Raw genomic sequence first — 18,822 nt, 5'->3', positions numbered from 1 at the left:
AGTCGGGGGGCTGCCACACTTCTTCCTTCCTACCCAGCTACTTTCAGCCCTGTTTCTTTTGCCCTTGCCGATAACGTGCATGTGTGTTGGTTTGTATTTCTGAGCACCCCCGGTCTTTGCTGAGCGGTGGTGTGCTCCACTTCCGGGTCCCGCACGTGTCGGTGTGTGTAGTGGAGGCAGAGCGGTGCGGGGTGTTTTGGGGATCATCATGCTGCTCTCCCGGGACATACCATGGCGGCGCCTGCAGGGGGTCAGTTTCGTGATGTTCGGCTCGGAGGAGATCAGGTGAGCCCCTCTGTGTGTGGTATAGGGGGTGCTGGGTGTACATTGCTGATCTCCCCTCTTATGGTCACACATCTGTCAGATGGACAGACACATAAACCTGACACACTCAGAATCTGGTGCAGCTGTGCATGGCGGCCAATAGGCTTCTAACTTCAGCTTGTTCAACTAAGCTTTGCCAATAAAACCTGGAAGCTGATTGGTTTCTATGAAGAGCTGCACCAGATTTTGCACTCTCCAGTTTTAGTAAATCAACCCCAGTGATGAGGGTAATGCACCCAGTGATCTCCACTACCCCCCATCATCATGTCACCATGGCAACAGTGTAATTTAAAGCCCACAGTACCTCCCCTTTACCCCCTCGGACATCCTCTGCCCATAGCAATGTGATAAAAGTAATGTTCTTCAGCAAGGAACATACATTAATTATTATGTTACCAAAATTAGTGTGTGCTTTAAATTGCCTACGGCGCTGTTCCTGTTTCTTCTTGCTGGAGGCGGCCATTTTGCTGAAGCCCCTGAGCAGCAGTAAATCATAAAGTGGAACTAAACCCATCAATTTACCGCTTTAAAAAGAAAAAAAAGTTACATTCCAGGAATGCTGGGATTGCCAACTGTCACATTTTCTTGTGTCTGCAACCAAACTGTCAAACCACCAAAACTGAACATGTGCTACACCATGGCAGTTGCAGATCAAACGGAATGCAGCTTCCTTGGCTGTAGCAGGGGTCTCAAACTGGTGGTCCTCCTAGCTGTTGTGGAACTACAAGTCCCATCATGCCCCTGTCTGCGAGAGTCATGATTGTAACTGTCAGCCTTGCAATCCCTTGTGGGTCTTGTAGTCGCAGCAGCTGGAGGGCCGCCAGTTTGGGACCCCTGCTAGGATAGGAGGGTTCAATTCCGCTTTAACCACTTGCCAAACAGCCGCCACAGTTGTACCATCTTGGTAGAGGCTGGACTTTGCTTCCTTATGTCAGAGCCTCCAGCAAGGAGAAGGGATAACGGCACAGTAGTGACATCACTAGATTTCCCTCTAAACCTCTCTCAGTCATAGGCAGCATTGCCTCTCACACTGCAGAGATACAGCTATGAGGTGCGTGGGTGGGCACCTTCACATTTGGTGAAATGCGCTGCTATTTAATAAGGGGAATCGCAGGCAGGAGATACATTTTTCAGGGTATTGCTTTGACACAGATAACCTTTTAAGATGTTCTTCATTGTCATGGCAGACATGCAGGTTCCTGAGCTGCCATCTTCCTCTTTACTCCTCTACTTGGTGAATGGCACTTGTTCAGAATCATTGACGTATAAGTGGTACATATATATATTTCCCATTGGTGTAGTGGGTAGCACTCTTGCCTAGCAGTAAAAAGGGTTGCTGGTTTGAATCCCAACCACGACACTACCTGCCTGGAGTTTGCATGTTCTCCCTGTGCCTGCGTAGGTTTCCTCCGGGTACTCTGGTTTCCTCCCATGCTCCAAAGACATACAGGTAGGTTAATTGGCCGCTGTCCAAAATTGGCCCTAGTATATGAATGGGGACCTTGGATTGAGGGTAAGGACCGATCTGAGTGCGCAATGTACAGGGATAGGGACAATTGTAGAAACTCACTCAGGTTGAACTGGATGGACTGGTGTCTTTATTCAACCTTACTAACTATATAACTATGAACTATGACTGACTGTTTTCTTCCATTTTAGAAAGTTGAGTGTGAAGGCCATAACCAACTCGCAGTACTTGGACAATGTGGGCAACCCCATGTTAAACGGCCTGTACGATCTTGCTCTGGGCCCTGCGGACAACAAGGAAGCATGTGCTACGTGTGCACAGGATTTCCGGAATTGCCCTGGACACCTCGGACACATTGAGCTGCCATTAACGGTGTATAATCCGCTACTGTTTGATGTAAGTGGTTTTGTGTAACTCCTGATCATTTCCTTTGATGCGCAAACAGATGTAAAACCATTCTGTAGCTGATGTGTTGTATTTAAAGCTGAAAGTGTATGTGCTATAACCTCTGCCTGCTGGTGGTGGGTGGGTATGAATTAATGTCCAGCGGCTGCACCAGGGCTTTTTTTCCTCAGAGGCTAGATGCTGGAACTCCCCCTTCTGAGTCACTTTGTTTATTTGCCCCTTCCCTCCTCTGAGCACCATCCTTCGGTTCTACCCCTTCCCACCTCTGAGCGCCATCCTTTTGGTTCTACCCCTATCCCACCTCCGAGCGCCATCCTTTGGTTCTACCCCTATCCCACCTCCGAGCACCATCCTTTGGTTCTACCCCCTATCCCACCTCCGAGCACCATCCTTTGGTTCTACCCCCTATCCCACCTCCGAGCACCATCCTTTGGTTCTACCCCCTATCCCACCTCCGAGCACCATCCTTTGGTTCTACCCCCTATCCCACCTCCGAGCACCATCCTTTGGTTCTACCCCCTATCCCACCTCCGAGCACCATCCTTTGGTTCTACCCCCTATCCCACCTCCGAGCACCATCCTTTGGTTCTACCCCTATCCCACCTCCGAGCACCATCCTTTGGTTCTACCCCTATCCCACCTCCGAGCACCATCCTTTGGTTCTACCCCTATCCCACCTCCGAGCACCATCCTTTGGTTCTACACCTATCCCACCTCAGAGCACCATCCTTTGGTTCTACACCTATCCCACCTCAGAGCACCATCCTTTTTGGTTCCACCCCCTTCCCACCTCCGAGCACCATCCTTTTTGGTTCCACCCCCTTCCCACCTCCGAGCACCATCCTTTTTGGTTCCACCCCCTTCGTACCATCCTTTTTGGTTTCACCCCCTTCCCACCTCCTATCGCCACCTCATTATTATTATTATTAGGGAATACAGAGCCAAATATTGCTATGCTACCTTAAGTAATTTTGTATGGAATGTAACAAAAGCAGTAAAATAGACAAGGCCATAACCCCCCCCCCCCCACCGCAGCAAGCAGCTGTACACACCCCCTCCCCCACATCAACAATAAATTCCCCCAGCAACAGTGGACATCTGCAACTAAATATCACCTCCGCAACAGCAGATCACCCAGCAGCCAGTGTCAATAGACTCTCCAGCAGACAGGTAGAACCCCTTCCTCAACAGTAGATCCCTTCCAGCAACAATAGATCCACCACCAACAACAATAATAGACTGCCTCACAAAAATAGATCACCCAGCATAACCCTGCACCCCTTGCCATTTCATATAATCACCTCTGTGTTCCCCCAAGTTCCCGCTGAGAAAATGCCCTGTGCCGCATGTATGGCTGACCGGCAGCTAGAGCAGCTTGTTCGCGGAGAGCCTGAGCCAACTGCTTCCACTCCCTGCACAGCTCAGCACTTTAGTGAGAGGTGGAAGAGTAGAGCAGATAGCCAGGGACTGATAGTCACCACTCACTGAAGACTGAGAACTGGGTGATCAGCGGTCTTTGATTGCTCAGTTCTCAGTGTTGAGGCGGCGGGGGATGGTTGTTGCATCCACCTAGGGGAGTATGTGTGTTTTTATATTTTTATCATATCCCAAACTTCTCTTTTAAGACTAGAATTTGAGAGTGAGTGAGTTTTGGCTGCAAAGTTGCTCATATTTAATAGAAATGTATTTTATGTCAGTATTAAGTTAAGCCAAAGACCAGGCTAATTTTTGCGATTCGACACGGCGTCGCTTTAACTGACAATTGCGCAGTCGTGTCATGTAGCTCCCAAACAAAATTGATGTCCCTTTTTTTTTTCTTCCCACAAATAGAGATTTCTTTTGGTGGTATTTGATCACCTCTGCAGTTTTTATTTTTTGCGCTATAAACACAAAAAAAAGCGTCCATTTTGAAAAAAAAAGCATTGTTTTTTACATTTTGCTATAATAAATATCCCCCCAAAAATGTATAAAAAAATCATTTTTTTTCCCTCAGTTTAGACCGATACATATTCTTATACATATTTTTGGTAAAAAAAAATCACAATAAGCGTTTATTGATTGGTTTGCCCAAAAGTTATAGCGTCTACAAAATAGGGGATAGTTTTATGGCATTTTTATTAATAAATATATTTTTTACTAGTAATGGTAGTAATTTTTTTTTTTTTTTTTAATGGCGGGCACATCAGACATTTTTGACACGTTTTTGGGACCATTGTCATTTATACAGCAATCAGTGCTATACAAATGCACTGATTCCTGTGTAATGACACTGGCAGTGAAGGGGTTAACCACTAGGGGGCAGTGTAGGGGTTAAGTGTGTCCTGGGGCGTGTTTCTAACTGTGGGGAGGTGTGGCTGTGTGTGACATGTCACTGATCTCTGGGAGCAGAGATCAGTGACACTGTCACTAGGCAGAACGGGGTGATGCTTGTTTACATTAGCATCTCCCGGTTCTTCCTCTCCATGAGGTGATCGTGGGTATCCCCGCAGCGATAGTCCGCGGGACCCGCCAGACGGGAAGTGATTAATAGGGTTGTCTGGTGGTCTAAGAAATAACCAGCGTTGTTAAAACATGGCAAAAAGTGCATGTACAGTATTTTAGAGATGTCCTGTGTTCTCTTGGACTACAGAGCATGGGGAGAGGTGCTCGGTAGTCCAGTGAGGGAGAACTGGGCAGTGCTAATAACATTGCTCGGTACTTCAGTACAGCAGAGGCACTGTGCGGTCCACTGAAATGGAAAGTTAGGAGCTTGCTGGATATCTTTTCAACAGATACTTTTCTTTACTACAGAATTATTAAAGGGATACAAATTGGGGAAATGGGCATGGATTGGTGAAATGTACTGGTGTCTTCTGTGAACTAAATTTTGTGTTTATTTTTTAGAAACTGTACCTCCTGGTGCGCGGCTCCTGCTTTCACTGCCAGCTTTTGACATGTCCCCGTTCTGTCATTCATCTTCTGCTCAGCCAGCTGAAGGTCCTGGAATGTGGTGCCCTCAAAGAAGTTTATGAGCTGGAAGCAGTCCTCAGTCGGGTGAGTGAACGCTGAGCGGCTAAAGACTGGCGGGTCACTCTGTAAGACCCTGCTTTGTCCATCCTCTTTCCTAATGTAGAGAAGTTTAAAAAAATAATTTAATTCAGTTTTTTTTATCATAATGTTGAACATTCTATTCTAGCATAGTGCATGATATAAACACTTAAAGTTTTCAATCTTCCCCCAGTTCTTGGAAGGAAATTCTGCTGCCAGTGGCAACGAGATTCATGAAGAGCTACAAACTTACACCAGAAAAGTGCTTAAAGCTCACTCAAAGGAGAAAGTTGCATCATGTGTAAGTGAAACGTTTTATTACATTTTGGAGGGGGGGAGGGGGGCATTTGTGCTGTTAAATTTCTTACAGTCTCTGAAACACACAGTTTAAAGCGGAGTTCCAGCCTGGGGGGGGGGGAATTAAAACTCAGCCGTTAAAAATACTGCAGCTGCTGTCTTTAAGTATAAGTACACTTACCTGTCCAGGGATCCAGCGATGTTGTCACCCCTAGCTGATCCATCCATCAGCTTCGGGTGCAGCGCCGGCATCTTCACTAAGGGAAAGCCAGCTTCACAGCCTGTTTCCTACTGCGCATGCGCATGTCACGCTGCACTTTCTGAATGGTCCCGCTGTCTTCTGGGACCTATGTGTTTCTCAGAATGCGGGAGGAGGAGGGGCAGCCGGAAGTTCAGTAGATCGCTGCACATAGATGTGGTGATCTTACACAGAAGTGGGAGCAGATACCTGTTTTTGACAGGTATCCGCTCCCCCGACAGGGGCAAAATGTGGCATCAGAGGGGGAGAGGAAGCAAACAAGCAGAGCTTCCCCTTTTTTGGGTGGAGCTCTGCTTTAAGTTATAGCAAGATGGGTTAACAAGTTGTCGCATTAAGTGGATGACCTATAGAGGCCTATGACCTCTTACACAAGAGCTGACTTTTCGACGGACTAGGTCCACCGGTCTTTCTGACGGACTTTCGGCGGAGTTCCGATGGACATTCCGAATGAACGGACTTGACCACACACAATCACACCAAAGTCTGACCGATTTGAACGTGATGACATACGACCAGACTAGAATAAGGAAGTTCATAGCCAGTAGCCAATAGCTGCCCTAGCGTCGGGTTTTCATCCGTCGGACTAGCATTTCCGGCGAAAAAAATTTGAAACATGTTCTATTTCTAAAGTCCGTCAGATTTTTGGACAGCAAAGGTCTGATGGAGCCCACTAGAGCTGCCACGACGAGTCGACGTGCGTGCAGGGCGTCGATGCGTCATTATCGCCCACTCTCCTCCGTGCCGCCGTCCCCTTCTCTTCTCACCCTCCGTGCCGCTGTCCCTAGGGGTGCAACGGATCGTTACCGATCCGCGATCCGAATGGGTCACCCCGCTCGGATCGGCACATGCCACGATCCGCGGAGCGCTCCATGGTCTCGGCCTCTCGGTTCCTCTCTCCCCTCTCTGTACTAATCTGTACATTGGAGGGGAGAGATCGGATGGGAGCAGCCATCCCTTCATACCCTGAAGTACCCAGCAATACTCTGCCTGCCCATACTCTGCCTGCCCATACTCTGCCATACCCAGCCAAATCTGTCTCCAGTCCCTTTCCCTGTCTCAAATGGGAGATGTCAGAGGTCTGTTAAGACCCCTGATTATCTCACCATAGCCCCCCCCCCCCCCCCCCCCCCAACAGGGCTTATAAAAAAAAAAAATGGCAATAAATATAATTTTTTTTATTTATTTTTTAAAAACACTGACACTGTCCCCACACACCCTCCCCCTTATGTACTTATTTTTTGTAAGGTTATGCAAAGGATTAATTAGCTAATCAAAAAAAAACACTAGATTCATTAAAAAATAATAATAATAATCGGATAGTCGTTGACTAATCGAAAAAATAATTGATAGATTAGTCGACAGACAAATTAATCGTTAGTTGCAGCTCTAGAGCCCACACACGATCGAATTGTCAGATGGATTCGCTCTGTCGGACCTTTGCTGTCAAAGTCCGGTCGTGTGTATGTGGCATTACACATAATGTACAGTGGAAAATTGTCATACTGAGCTAAAGATACTAGAGTAGTGGTCTCCAAACTGCGGCAGTGGGCCAAATTTGGCCCTATGCTTTATGCGGCCTTAGGGGCACTGTTCCTTCCACTGATATAAGGCAATAGTCTTCCCACTGATGCCAAAGATGGGGCACAGATTCTTCCATGACGCTAACAATAGTGCCTTATATCTTCCACTGATACCAATGTTGAGGCACTATTCCTTCCGCTGAAAATTAGGCACTAGTCCTTCCGCTGACACCAACAGTGACGCACTAGTCCTTCCGCTGACACCAACAGTGAGGCACTAGTCCTTCCATTGACCCCAAGGGCACTATTCCTCCTCAAACTGACCCCACACACTATCTAATCTTTTTACTCGCATTGACCACAGTTTGGCCACAGTCCGGCCCCCCTAAAGTCTGAAGTACAGTAAACTGGCCTTTTGTTTAGAAAGTTTGGAGACCCCTGTACTAGAGTAAAGGGAAAACTGTGGACGTGCTACAGTAGATGGCCAAAGGCTGTGGATGTGCTATGGCGCTCCTCACAGCCCCCTTTTGAGGCACCAAATTTGCTATTTCTTTTCAACACAATCCTATTCTAAAATGTTGAAGAAAAAAAAAGAGTATACAGAAAAAGTAAAGCAACTGTCCATTTTCTATACATGGTGAAAAAATTTTACTTTTAGAAATTTCCTTAGACAATTAACCTTTATGTCCTAATTTACTCCAATCTTCTTTTTTTTTTTTTTTTTTTCTTGCAGGTGAAAAATATCTGTGTGACACGAAATAAACTGATTTCAGATTTCTGGAAAACTCAGATGGCATCTAAAAAATGCCCTAACTGCAAGTAAGCCATGGGGACCGTCCTATATTTCACAGCAGGAAGTTGTTAGCTTTGATTTCTGACTCCTGATTTTGAATAATACCCAGCAGCATTTAAAATTGTATTTTAATCAGAACTCCAGACGCTTATAAATGATACAAGTTGAATGCAGTTTTGTTAATATGAAATAATGATGATTATTATTATTTTTATTTTATTTTTTATGTAAGCAGTGCAAGTACTTAAATTTGACCTGGCAGCTGTGCAATATTGATCACGCACTAACAAGGGACATGCTAGTAGGAGGAGAGAGCAGAGTGATTTCAGCATGAAGTATTCTGCTCCTTCTTTTGCTCTTCAATCACAGGGTTGTGGGAGGGACAAGGCCCTGTAGGCTTAAATTAAAGCGCAAACCAAAGAACAAAACCGAATAAATTGCAGCTACTATTCCTTAGATTTGACTGCATTTATTTTCATTTTAAGACTAAGACATTTTCAACAAATACAGGGAACACCTGTTTATCTTATCTTGCCATCAATGCTATCTTCTGTAAAATACTAATTGGGCTTTTTTTTGGCAGCTATGCCTTTTTATGTGTATTTTGTTGTCTTCCTGGAGTTCAGAATTAAAGATATTATTTTTTTTTTAATTTGCTTGAGGTTTCAAATGACATAGAAGAAAACTGTATTCTTTCTCAGCAATTGAACACCTGAAGGGTTGGGTTGTACTGCTGCCCTGTGAGGACTGGACACAACTTTTGACCAGCCCAGGATAACTCTTCCTGCACACAAATGCCTCCGTTTTAGGAGTATGAGCATCTTTTCTTTAGCTGTTGGTTAGCCTAACTTTGGGGTGCCATACCCAGGCCCCACTGGACTGGACTGAACTTTGAATGCTAGTTTGGAATTTTACCTTCAGGCAACGCTCTTCCAACACGTTTCGCTCTGCCCTTTTGGAGCCTAATCATGAACCCCCCCGATTAAGCTCCAAGGGGCGGAGAAAAATGTGCCTGGCATGAGCTCGGGCTGAGATTGCTACATACTTTACCACAGTGGGTTTGCTCTGATATGCAGCTTGTGGAATACAGCCTCTGTTTTACATTTGACATTTGGAGCCAGTACAAGCTCCTTCCCCAGCCGGCACTCACAGTGTTGGGCACCGGATTAAAACCCCCTACAGCCTGAGCGGCACACATTCCTTTAGCGACCTGCAAGCCACTTGTCCAGTGCCAACTTTCTCCAGTTCTTTTGGGATAAGCCTGTCACTGAGGAATTAGGCTTTGCCCTATCTACTGCACCTCGGGTGTTTCCCAAGGTGCTGGCCCCAGTACTTTTTCTTTACTCTGAGGGCATTTCCATTTTGGACAACTACTTGCTGAGGGAACAGTCAGTTCAGGTTCTGGGGAACAACATACTTCTTACTGCTCAAACCTTGGAATATATTCCTAGATGCATCTCGAGTATTTATTCCCCAGGAGTAACTTCAAACGCTCTGCTCCTAAGTTCATTCTCTTCAGTCCAGGAATCGTTGGTTTCTTCACTTCTGCAATGGATTTCTATGGCTGACAGTATCATTCTTTTTTAGGCAGTTTAATTTTCCCAGTTTCAATCCAGACCCCTACAACACAACATTCTACTTCATGGGACAGGTCCTGAACAGTCCTTGGAGAGACAAATTTTTCTGGATCCCGGGGACCAGGTTGTCTTTGGCTTGGTGGCTCAGAAATTCAGCTTTATTTTCAGCTTGAGGCCGGGTTCACACTGCTGCGGGGGGAGATCCGGATGTGATTCGCACCGCAAATCACATCCGATCTCCGTAGCGATGCGAGTTCAGCCATACAGATAGTATGGCTGAATTCGCATCGCTCCCGCAGCAAACTCGCACGGGACCCTTTTTTTGGTCCGCAACAGAATCGGATCGCATGGGGGTTCACACCATGCGATCCGATTCCTGTGCGAGTCGGCAGATCGCACTGCGATATGCGGACGGATCTGGGGGTGTCATTAACATATCATTGACACTCCCAGCCGTCCGCATAGGGCAGTGTGAACTGCCGGCGGGAGGTGCGCGATGCGGGAAAACGCCGCGGATTCGCGGCGTTCCCTCATCGCTGTGGTGTGAACCCGGCCTTAGATTCGGAAGTCCTTCCTTCCTTTTTATGTCTTTTGAGAGATTTTCACAACAGATACCAGCCTGTCTTACTGGTGGAGAGTCTTGGGTACCCTCTTGGTACAGGGGATTTGTTTGAGGACTCCTGTCTCCCCATCAACTTTCTGAATATTTGGCTGTTTTCGTTGTCCTTTTTAGTGCTTAATCACCTATTTTGGAGGGTCATATTTTCCATGTTCAGCCAGGCAACACCATAGCAGTTGCATATGTTAACTGTCAAGGAGGAACTAGATGTCACATGGCAGGAGGGGTATAGATAGTCCTGTCCTTTAGCAGAACTTCACATTCCAGCCTTGTCAACCGTTTACATCTCAGGCATGGACAATTGGAAGTGTCTCTACTTGAGGAGTGGCCCAAGTGATGTACACTGAAGGTGAACTTCCTGGCCGCCACATTAAAAAGAAATGAGTTGGGGTTGTCTCCAGGTACAGGGATCCCCTAGCGGAAGCAGTGGAGGCTCTGGTGGCTCTATAGGATCAGCTACACCTTTCCTCCCCTGAAATACCTTCCTTGTCTGTTTTGAAGGAACAAGACTAGGTGTGGTGGGGGGGTTCCTCATAACTGTAGAATGCCCCAGGCCGATGTGGTTCACTTCCTCGATGGACTCTCCTGGCGGATGCTGTGTTGGCTCCTCCCATGCTATCTGGATTTTCAGTTTTGAGGACCGATATACCATCCTGCTTCAATCGCTGGCTTTGACGGCATATCTGTTGAAGCCCAGCTTCTAGAGCATGAGGGCATCTCTAAATTTATTATTCCCATGATGCTAAAAGCTAGGAAATTTTCCAAGTTCTGTAATCTGACAAAGGCTTACTTTGCTTGCTGTAAATCTCTGGGATTCAGGTTGGAGGAGTTATCTTAGACAAGACGACTATTTTTTGTTTGCCAGTGTCCAATCCTCCTGTAGGCAGAAGTTTGACCCAACAGTTACCGACTTCCTGTGTCCCTCAATGAAGTTCAAGGAAAGGATTTTGCAGTGAATGAAAAAATCTTATTATAAGGCACACAGCCACTGTTATAAAACCAGTTTAATTTTTATAGCTCACTTGACCTTTTCATCATTTAGGGCACCAAAATCTACTGTGCGAAAAGAACACAACAGCAAGCTGACTATAATAATGTCATCAAAAAAGCAGAAGGGTGACGACGAAATAACTCAAGATTCAGAAAGTAAGTGCAGTTGCAGTCTGGTTAAATATCTATTTCTGTTTATCTTATTTTGGTTTTTACGGGAGTGCAGTACGTTCTGCATTCCTGTGACCCGGTTTTAGCTGACAGTGGGCTGAAATCCGCTGTCAGCTGACCACAGAGCCGCTCAAGGCTGGGGAAAGATTATAACCGTGTGTTTGGGATCCGTCCAGATCCCTGGACTGGCACCTGGCTAAGCCTCTCAGTGAGAGCCTAAGCCAGCTGCTCCCCCCCCCCCCCCTCCAAAGCCCAGAGCTGCATTGAAGGGGCAGAACAGAGCCGAAGACTGACAGTCACCAGCTTTCTGCTCCCGAAGCTTTTGAGAACCGCGGGGTCAGCAGTGTTTTTTCATCGATCGGTTCTCAGTCTTAGAGCCTGTGGGGGACAGATGCTGCATTCACCTAGGTAAGTATGATTCTAAAGAAAATTGAAACCCTTTAAAAGTATTGCAGACACTAAAATAAGCTTTTTTTTTTTATTTTAGCCAGGAAAGTCTCCTTTGTGCTACTTTAAGGTTTGGATTTCCTTTTATACTGGGGGGCTGATTTACCTTTAATTTCATTGCTATGATATGCCAGCTGAGATGCCTCAGTGGTCATTTCTTCCTTTATTTTATTTTTTTCTTTCCCCATCTATCTTATTGTGGATATTTCCATTAATTTCCTGTCACCTAGCCAAACAGGAAGTGAGAGGATTTATGATATAAAACATATCCAATAAAAAAAAAAAAAAAGCAAACAAATCTAATTTCGTCATCAATTTATGCCAATATGTATTCTGCTACAAATGAAAAAAACCCAATAAGCGTATATTGATTGGTTTGCGCAAAAGTTAGCTAGTTAGATCAGCGATTTTTATATAGCAGGACTGCGATATTGCGGTGGACAGTCAGGACACTGACACTTTTGACTTTTTGGGGACCAGTGTCACTAATACAGTGATCAATGCTAAAAAAAAATGCACTGTCACTGTACTAACACTGACTGGGAAGGGGTTAACATCAGGGGCAATCGAGGGGTTAAATGTTTGCCTGCCCAGTGCTTTACTACTGTGGGGGAGGTGCTTGTACTAGGGGAAGGCATGGATTGGTTCCCCTGCTTAACAGAGACACAGGATCCATGCCTTCTGTACTGACAGAAAGGCATTCTGCCTTGTTTACACAGGCGGACCGCCATTTTGCTTGTTTACCAAAGCATCCGTGGGTGACGGCAGTAGCGGACCACCACCAGTGCACACGCGTGTCGTCCTGCCCCCCCCACGGACCCGAAAGTACAGGGTCATGTACTAGATGCCTGATCCTGTGCAGGAGAGCCGCCTTGCAGCATGTCTACAGTATACTGTCGGCAAGCTGTTAAAGCTGAAATCCAGCCTTTATCTTTAGTCTTGCACAGTTGTACAGGCTCCTTTCTTGTACTGGGTTTGCGTGATCTGTTTAGATGTCTATAATTCTTGAGATTCTATGTCCAGAGAGCTGCAGAGAATGCTAAAGATCTTAGTTCTATTATGCCGCATAACACTGTCAACATTTTCTGCAGAGGGAGTTATCTGGAAGGTAGGCATATCGCTGAGCTTACAACATAACCATACATATGAATGTGCTGTACTAAAAAGTCCATAGTTCCAAAGCTCTCTGTGGCAGCTCCTCAATCAGACTGAAATAATTCCTGCAATATATAAATTAAACAGCAGAGGGCGCCAACTAAATGCAGTATATAGAAAAAGAATTCATTACCACTTCGGCTCCAAAAGAGTTACCCACCATTCATGACCAGGCCATTGTTTGCGCTACAGCACTGCAATAATTTAACTGATAACTGCGCAGTCGTGCGACTCTGTACCCAAATATAATTGATGTCCCCCCCCCCCCCCAGAAATAGAGCTTTATTTTCTTATTTCACCTTTTGCGGTTTTTGCTATAAATAAAAAAAGAGCGACAATTTTGAAAAATAAACAACAACATTTTTTTACTTTCTGCTTAACGCACCCGATACAAAAATGAAAAAAATCGAATTTCTTTATCAGTTTAGGCCAATATGTATTCTGCTACATGTTTTTGGTTAAAAAAAAAGAAAAAAAAATCCCAATAAGCGTATATTGATTGGTCTGCGCAAAAATTATCACATCTGCACAATAGGGGATATATTTAATGTAATAAAAAAAAAAATATATATATATATATATATATATATACTTACTAGTAATGGTGGCGATCAGCGACTTATAGTGGAAAGGTGACATTGCAGCTGACAAATTGGACACCTAACTGACCCATTTTGGGGACCAGTGACACTAATTCAATGATCAGTGCTAAAAAATATGCACGGTCACTGTACTAATGACACTGGCAGGGAAGGGTTTACCATCAGGGCTAATTAAAGGGTTAAATGTGTGCCTAGGGAGTGCTTTCTAACTGTGTGGGGGAGGTGCTTGTACTATATGAAAGCTGAGATCCATGTTCCTGCTTAGCAGAAACACAGAATCTGTGGCTTCCCATCACACAAAACGGCGTTCTGCCTTGTTTACATAAGCAGACTGATGTTCTGCTTCTCTCCCGAATGATCAGTGGGTCCCAACGGAGATCGAGTTAGCCGGACCTGCTGATTGGCTCCTGCTGTGTCCAATCACAGCGTGACTGGGTCGCCGGCAGCATGTGGCTGTATATGTATTGTATATGATCGGCAAGCTGTTAATAATCACAATCAAACAAAATTGAACATGTATGGCCAGCCTTAAGAGATTTGTTTTGGATTTTCTTAATTATTGACTCCATTTGTTGTGTGAAATCAATAATAATAATAATAATAATAATTGAATCTGTAACTTTCTTTGTTTTTCAGTATTTGCCACCTCAGATTTGCCCAAACGAGGTTACCTGACCCCCAGCACCACAAAGGAACATGTTGAGGCCCTATGGGAAAATGAAGGTATGTAAATGAGTAACATAGGTTAACATGGTAAATGCTCCAAAGATATAAAAAAAAATTAATAAATAAAGAAAAAAAATAGTCTAGGATTAAACTAAAAGAAAATTTTAGTTCACTCCTAGTGTCTCCCTTGGATGTATTGCTTCCTTTCTGAAGATGTCTCGATTTATCCCATAGATTTTCTTTCTTTTTATTTTTAACCTGGTAATGCCTTCCCAGGAATCTTCACCCCTAGACTGACAGAGCTCAGGGGCCTCATCATAGATTAAGGTGGTTGTAAACCCTCACATATACCCAGTGAAGTGACTGGCCTCTGATGATACACAGAGAGGAAACAAACCCTCCTACATAAGTTGTACCTGGTTATCTGCAATCTTTTCTTCTCTATCTGTCCAAAGTGCTGAATTATAAAGCTCATCTGCGCAGGGGGTGTAGAGCTGAAATTACACTCTCCAGAGCCCAATGAGGAGAGCGCTGAGAGATGATTGGAGGGAAGGGACACACCCCCTGCCCTCCACAGAACTGAGGCTGTCAATCAGCTGTAGTTTCCTTCCCTGTCCCCTTTTTTTTTCTCTTGGTGTCAGGAAAACTTGTCAGAAGCAAGTCATGCAGGTAGCAGAGGCAAGAGACAGAAATTGCACTTAGGGGGTTATTTACGAAAGGCAAATCCACTCTGCACTACAAGTGCACTTGGAAGTGCAGTCGCTGTAGATATGAGGGGGTCATGCAAGGAAACTAATAAACAGCATTTTTGCTTGCACATGATTAGATTATATAAATCAGCAGAGCTTCCCCTCATTTCAGATCTTCCTCTCAGATCTAAAGTGACTGCACTTCTAAGTGCACTAGTAGTGCAAAGTGGATTTGCCTTTAGTAAACGAACCCTTTAGACCCCTTTCACACCACACCACTGATAGCGTCGGCGGTTTTACCGCCGGATTTGTGGCGCATTTCGGCCGCTAGGGGGGGGCACTTTTTTACCCCCGCTAGTGGCCGCGAAAGGGTTAAAACTGCCGGCAATACGCCGCAGTAGCGGTGTTTTGCCGGCGGCATTACAGCGCTGCCCCATTGATTTCAATGGGGAGCAGCTGTGGAGGAGCAGTAAACACACAGCTCCTTCACCGCTCCAAAGAAGCTGCTGGCAGGACTTTTTTCTGATGTCCTGCCAGCGCACCGCTGTAGTGTGAAAACCCTCGGGGCTTTCACACTGCACACAATGGTGCAGCTTCTTTAGGGCGGATTGCAGACGCTATTTCTAACGCTATAACGCCTGCAAAACGCCCTGGTGTGAAAGGGGTCTTAGTGCTCTGTATTGAGACCAGGCCACACTATAGAGGGATATGCTTTGTTCATATTTCATGTCTGAGGTCTACAACCACTTTAAGACCCTAGGGAGGTGATACATTCCATAGGAGGATTATTCGAGACTGGCAGGTGGTGTCCTCCTCGATGTAGAATAAAGTTTATTGAATGAAAGTAAAGTTTACAGTGGTGTGCAGCTATTGCATACAGCTTCAAGGTGACTAGCCTATCAAACTCATTTCCTTCTGTGTTTGATTTCTTCCTCCCCCAGTGGGGTACAGACTCCATACAGACCACATGTGTAAAGCCATATAAGCTTCAGTCAGCTTTAGCTCATTCTCTCCCTTTTTTTTTTTTTTTCCTTCTTCTCTAGGCTTTTTCTTGGACTGCCTCTTTTCTGGAATGGAGATCGGCAAGGAATTCTCTCCGGACATCTTTTTTTTGGATCTTGTGGTCGTTCCACCAGCTCGGTAAATTTTATTACATCTTAACCTGTTCCCACATTCATGTTCTACTCCATTTTCTGTTCACGCTGTTTTTTTTGTTCTGTGATAAAATGACAATTATTACTGAGTCATTAAAATGAGTGTACCCAAATGAATTTTATATCCAATATACATCCATGATCTCCAATATTTTTACTGGCCGCTGAAAATTATCAGTCATAAATATGGTTATCAGTGATTTCCCGATAGAACAAAAGATGCCGAAAAACTAGTGCGATTTAACTGCATTTAAGGTGTGCCTTTTTTCATAGGCCATGTAACTCAAAAACCACATCATGGGTGTGTTTTTATGCGTTTTCAATGGGAAGGTGCAGTTTATTTTTTTATTTTTTTCCTTTGACCAAAAATGTAGCAAGCAGGATTTTTAACACAGTGGACGTGCAACGGACCAGTGTGAAGTCATACATAGAATTTAAAGGGATGTATTTTTCTTTGTTTCAAAACCTGCTCAGTGTGAAAGCAGCCTAATGGCCGAAAAGGTGCCGATAACATTAATATACATTTTAAATTCATGATAATTAAAAAGTCGAATATAATACAATTATATATTTTAAAAAGTGTGTGTATGTATGTATGTATGTATGTATATATATTCTCTCTATCCAAATGCATCCTGTATTTTTGGTTTCAGTGTACCTTCTTTTCCTTTCTTCAAACCACTGCAATCCTCGTTCATCTCCTCTCTCTTGTGAGAGAGCTTGTTCACACCATTCAAGCGTGAAAACTGATTTAATTTGCAGAGACATGCGTTTACGTCAGTTTTCATGCGTGTTTCAGAGTTTTTATGCACGTTGAGATCAGCTTCAATATGATGATATAGATGGATATGTATATATCTCTATCTATTATAGTGTTTTTTTGTTTTGTTTTTTTCCCTCCATGTTGACATCTGTTTTTATGCATGTTTTAGATTATAAAAACTCGCTGAAGTGCATGAAAACTAAACGCTGACATGTTTTAATGCATGTTGAGATCCTTTTTTCATGCACGTCAGTTAGGTTCATTGTCCACACCTCATTGTTGATGTCATGCCTGTGTTTTTTTTTTTAATGTTTTTTTGCGCAGGGAACTGCAGATTCCTGCACATATAAAATCAGCACGATAGCGGTGTTGTGGTGTGAAGAGGCACATAGAGAACAATTGTGTGTGTGTTTTATTTATTTTTATTTTTTTCTCTCTTTTGTGCCCTTGTCGGCAAACAAACATCTCTGCACATGGTGCAAACGAGGCATAAGGGGAGGGAGGATGTTTGTAAATGCAGACAAGGTTTACGCTTGTGATCGCTGTGACTGGTTCACAATGATCACTCAAGTGACTATATATGCAATTTACCTGTGATCTGCATTGTCTGACCCCTCACAAACGCAGGCTTTGAGAGTGCACATGATGCTCACATCCCATCTATAAACAGGGATGTTTATAAATGTCCTTTTGAAATATTTATATAGAAAGAGAGGGGTGTAGGACTTTAACAGCACTTAGATAAATGTCAAAAATCAATATAGTAGAACAAAATGTTCATATTTTATTGAAATACTTGGTGCTCTGAATGGCTGCTTAAAGGGTAACACTAATTTTGTTGGAAAAAAAAATCAAATAAAAATAAATATAGCGCATACAATTGCTACACAAGCCATATTTTAATTGAATGTTATCAAAAATAACCTTTCCTTTGCAATGTAAAATTCGCTGTAAAATTCAATGCATTATGGCTACCTGGAGGCATTCTGTACACAGCCGGTGTATGTAACGCCCCACAGAAATGTCATTTCCTGCTTGTGTGATTGGCTCACTGATTTATTTTTTATTTTTTCCCCAGAAAAATCACTACAAATTTAGTTTTTAGGCAACAATTTTTGGTGACATATTCCAAAAGGGTTAATTACATCTAAAGGAATTCAGACCCTGACATTTTCCTGCATGTGCATCAGCCGATTGGTAATGAAAGTCACTCCCATTCAGATTCACTGTGCACATCGACAGACAAATGGCTATTTCTTTAGAGTATCAAAAGCTAGGATTTTGCAACAAGGTTGGTTAAAATCCTTTCATGTATATTGATCACCCAGAGGGGATAAAAAAAATAAAATAAATTGTGTTACTCATTTACTGCAGTGATAGTTTGCTAATTGGTTAAACCGCGTCCAGTTTACCAGGTGGCTGACTTTTAGGTCTGTTGCTGCTAATCCTTCCTTTCCTAACTGGTATAATGGACTCATATTTCTACAGCTATCGGCCAGTAAACCGCCTGGGAGATCAGATGTACACTAATGCCCAGACCGTTAACCTGCAGGCAGTCTTGAAGGACGTGTCGCTGATACAGAAGCTTCTGGCTGTCATGGCGGAAGAGCAGACAAAGCCACCGCAAGAAACGGAGATCGGCCTGGTAAGAAGTTAGGAGGGTTTCTCATTTGTTAATTTCTGATCTACACATTAGTCCTAGGTTAGTGACACAAATTATTGAAACAAGACTACTATAATTTTATGGGATTTCACCCATGACAGGTTTACTTAACCATCACAAATTATCAGTCACACAATCAAGTCGTGAAACCGATCCAAGCGCACTACAAGGACAAATCTCTCTTTTTGTATACAGCTGCTGTTATAATAATCATAAATAATAAAATATGAGCA

The 18,822-nt window shown here is 44.0% G+C and overlaps 1 protein-coding gene across 1 annotated transcript in view; it reads left to right on the top strand.

Annotated features, from left to right (window-relative positions):
* Positions 1 to 61: 61 nt before the first annotated feature.
* The window catches only part of POLR1A (RNA polymerase I subunit A), a 183,606-nt gene continuing 164,845 nt past the window's right edge, over positions 62 to 18,822 (top strand). Inside the window, exons 1-9 of the mRNA XM_077477963.1 lie at positions 62 to 285; positions 1,984 to 2,188; positions 5,081 to 5,230; positions 5,418 to 5,525; positions 8,034 to 8,119; positions 11,332 to 11,435; positions 14,291 to 14,377; positions 16,053 to 16,149; positions 18,415 to 18,571. Of these exons, the coding sequence (XP_077334089.1) occupies positions 209 to 285; positions 1,984 to 2,188; positions 5,081 to 5,230; positions 5,418 to 5,525; positions 8,034 to 8,119; positions 11,332 to 11,435; positions 14,291 to 14,377; positions 16,053 to 16,149; positions 18,415 to 18,571 (1,071 nt within the window). The 5' untranslated portion in view covers positions 62 to 208. The remainder of the gene's footprint in view (positions 286 to 1,983; positions 2,189 to 5,080; positions 5,231 to 5,417; positions 5,526 to 8,033; positions 8,120 to 11,331; positions 11,436 to 14,290; positions 14,378 to 16,052; positions 16,150 to 18,414; positions 18,572 to 18,822) is intronic.

Source organism: Lithobates pipiens, unplaced genomic scaffold, assembly GCF_037356315.1.
Source record: "Lithobates pipiens isolate NorthernLeopardFrog02 unplaced genomic scaffold, aLitPip1_a1.2 Scaffold_13, whole genome shotgun sequence".
NCBI classification, from domain to species: domain Eukaryota; kingdom Metazoa; phylum Chordata; class Amphibia; order Anura; family Ranidae; genus Lithobates; species Lithobates pipiens.
The sequence above is the reverse complement of the archived record's forward strand: the minus strand, read 5'-3'. Positions and strand labels throughout refer to the sequence as shown.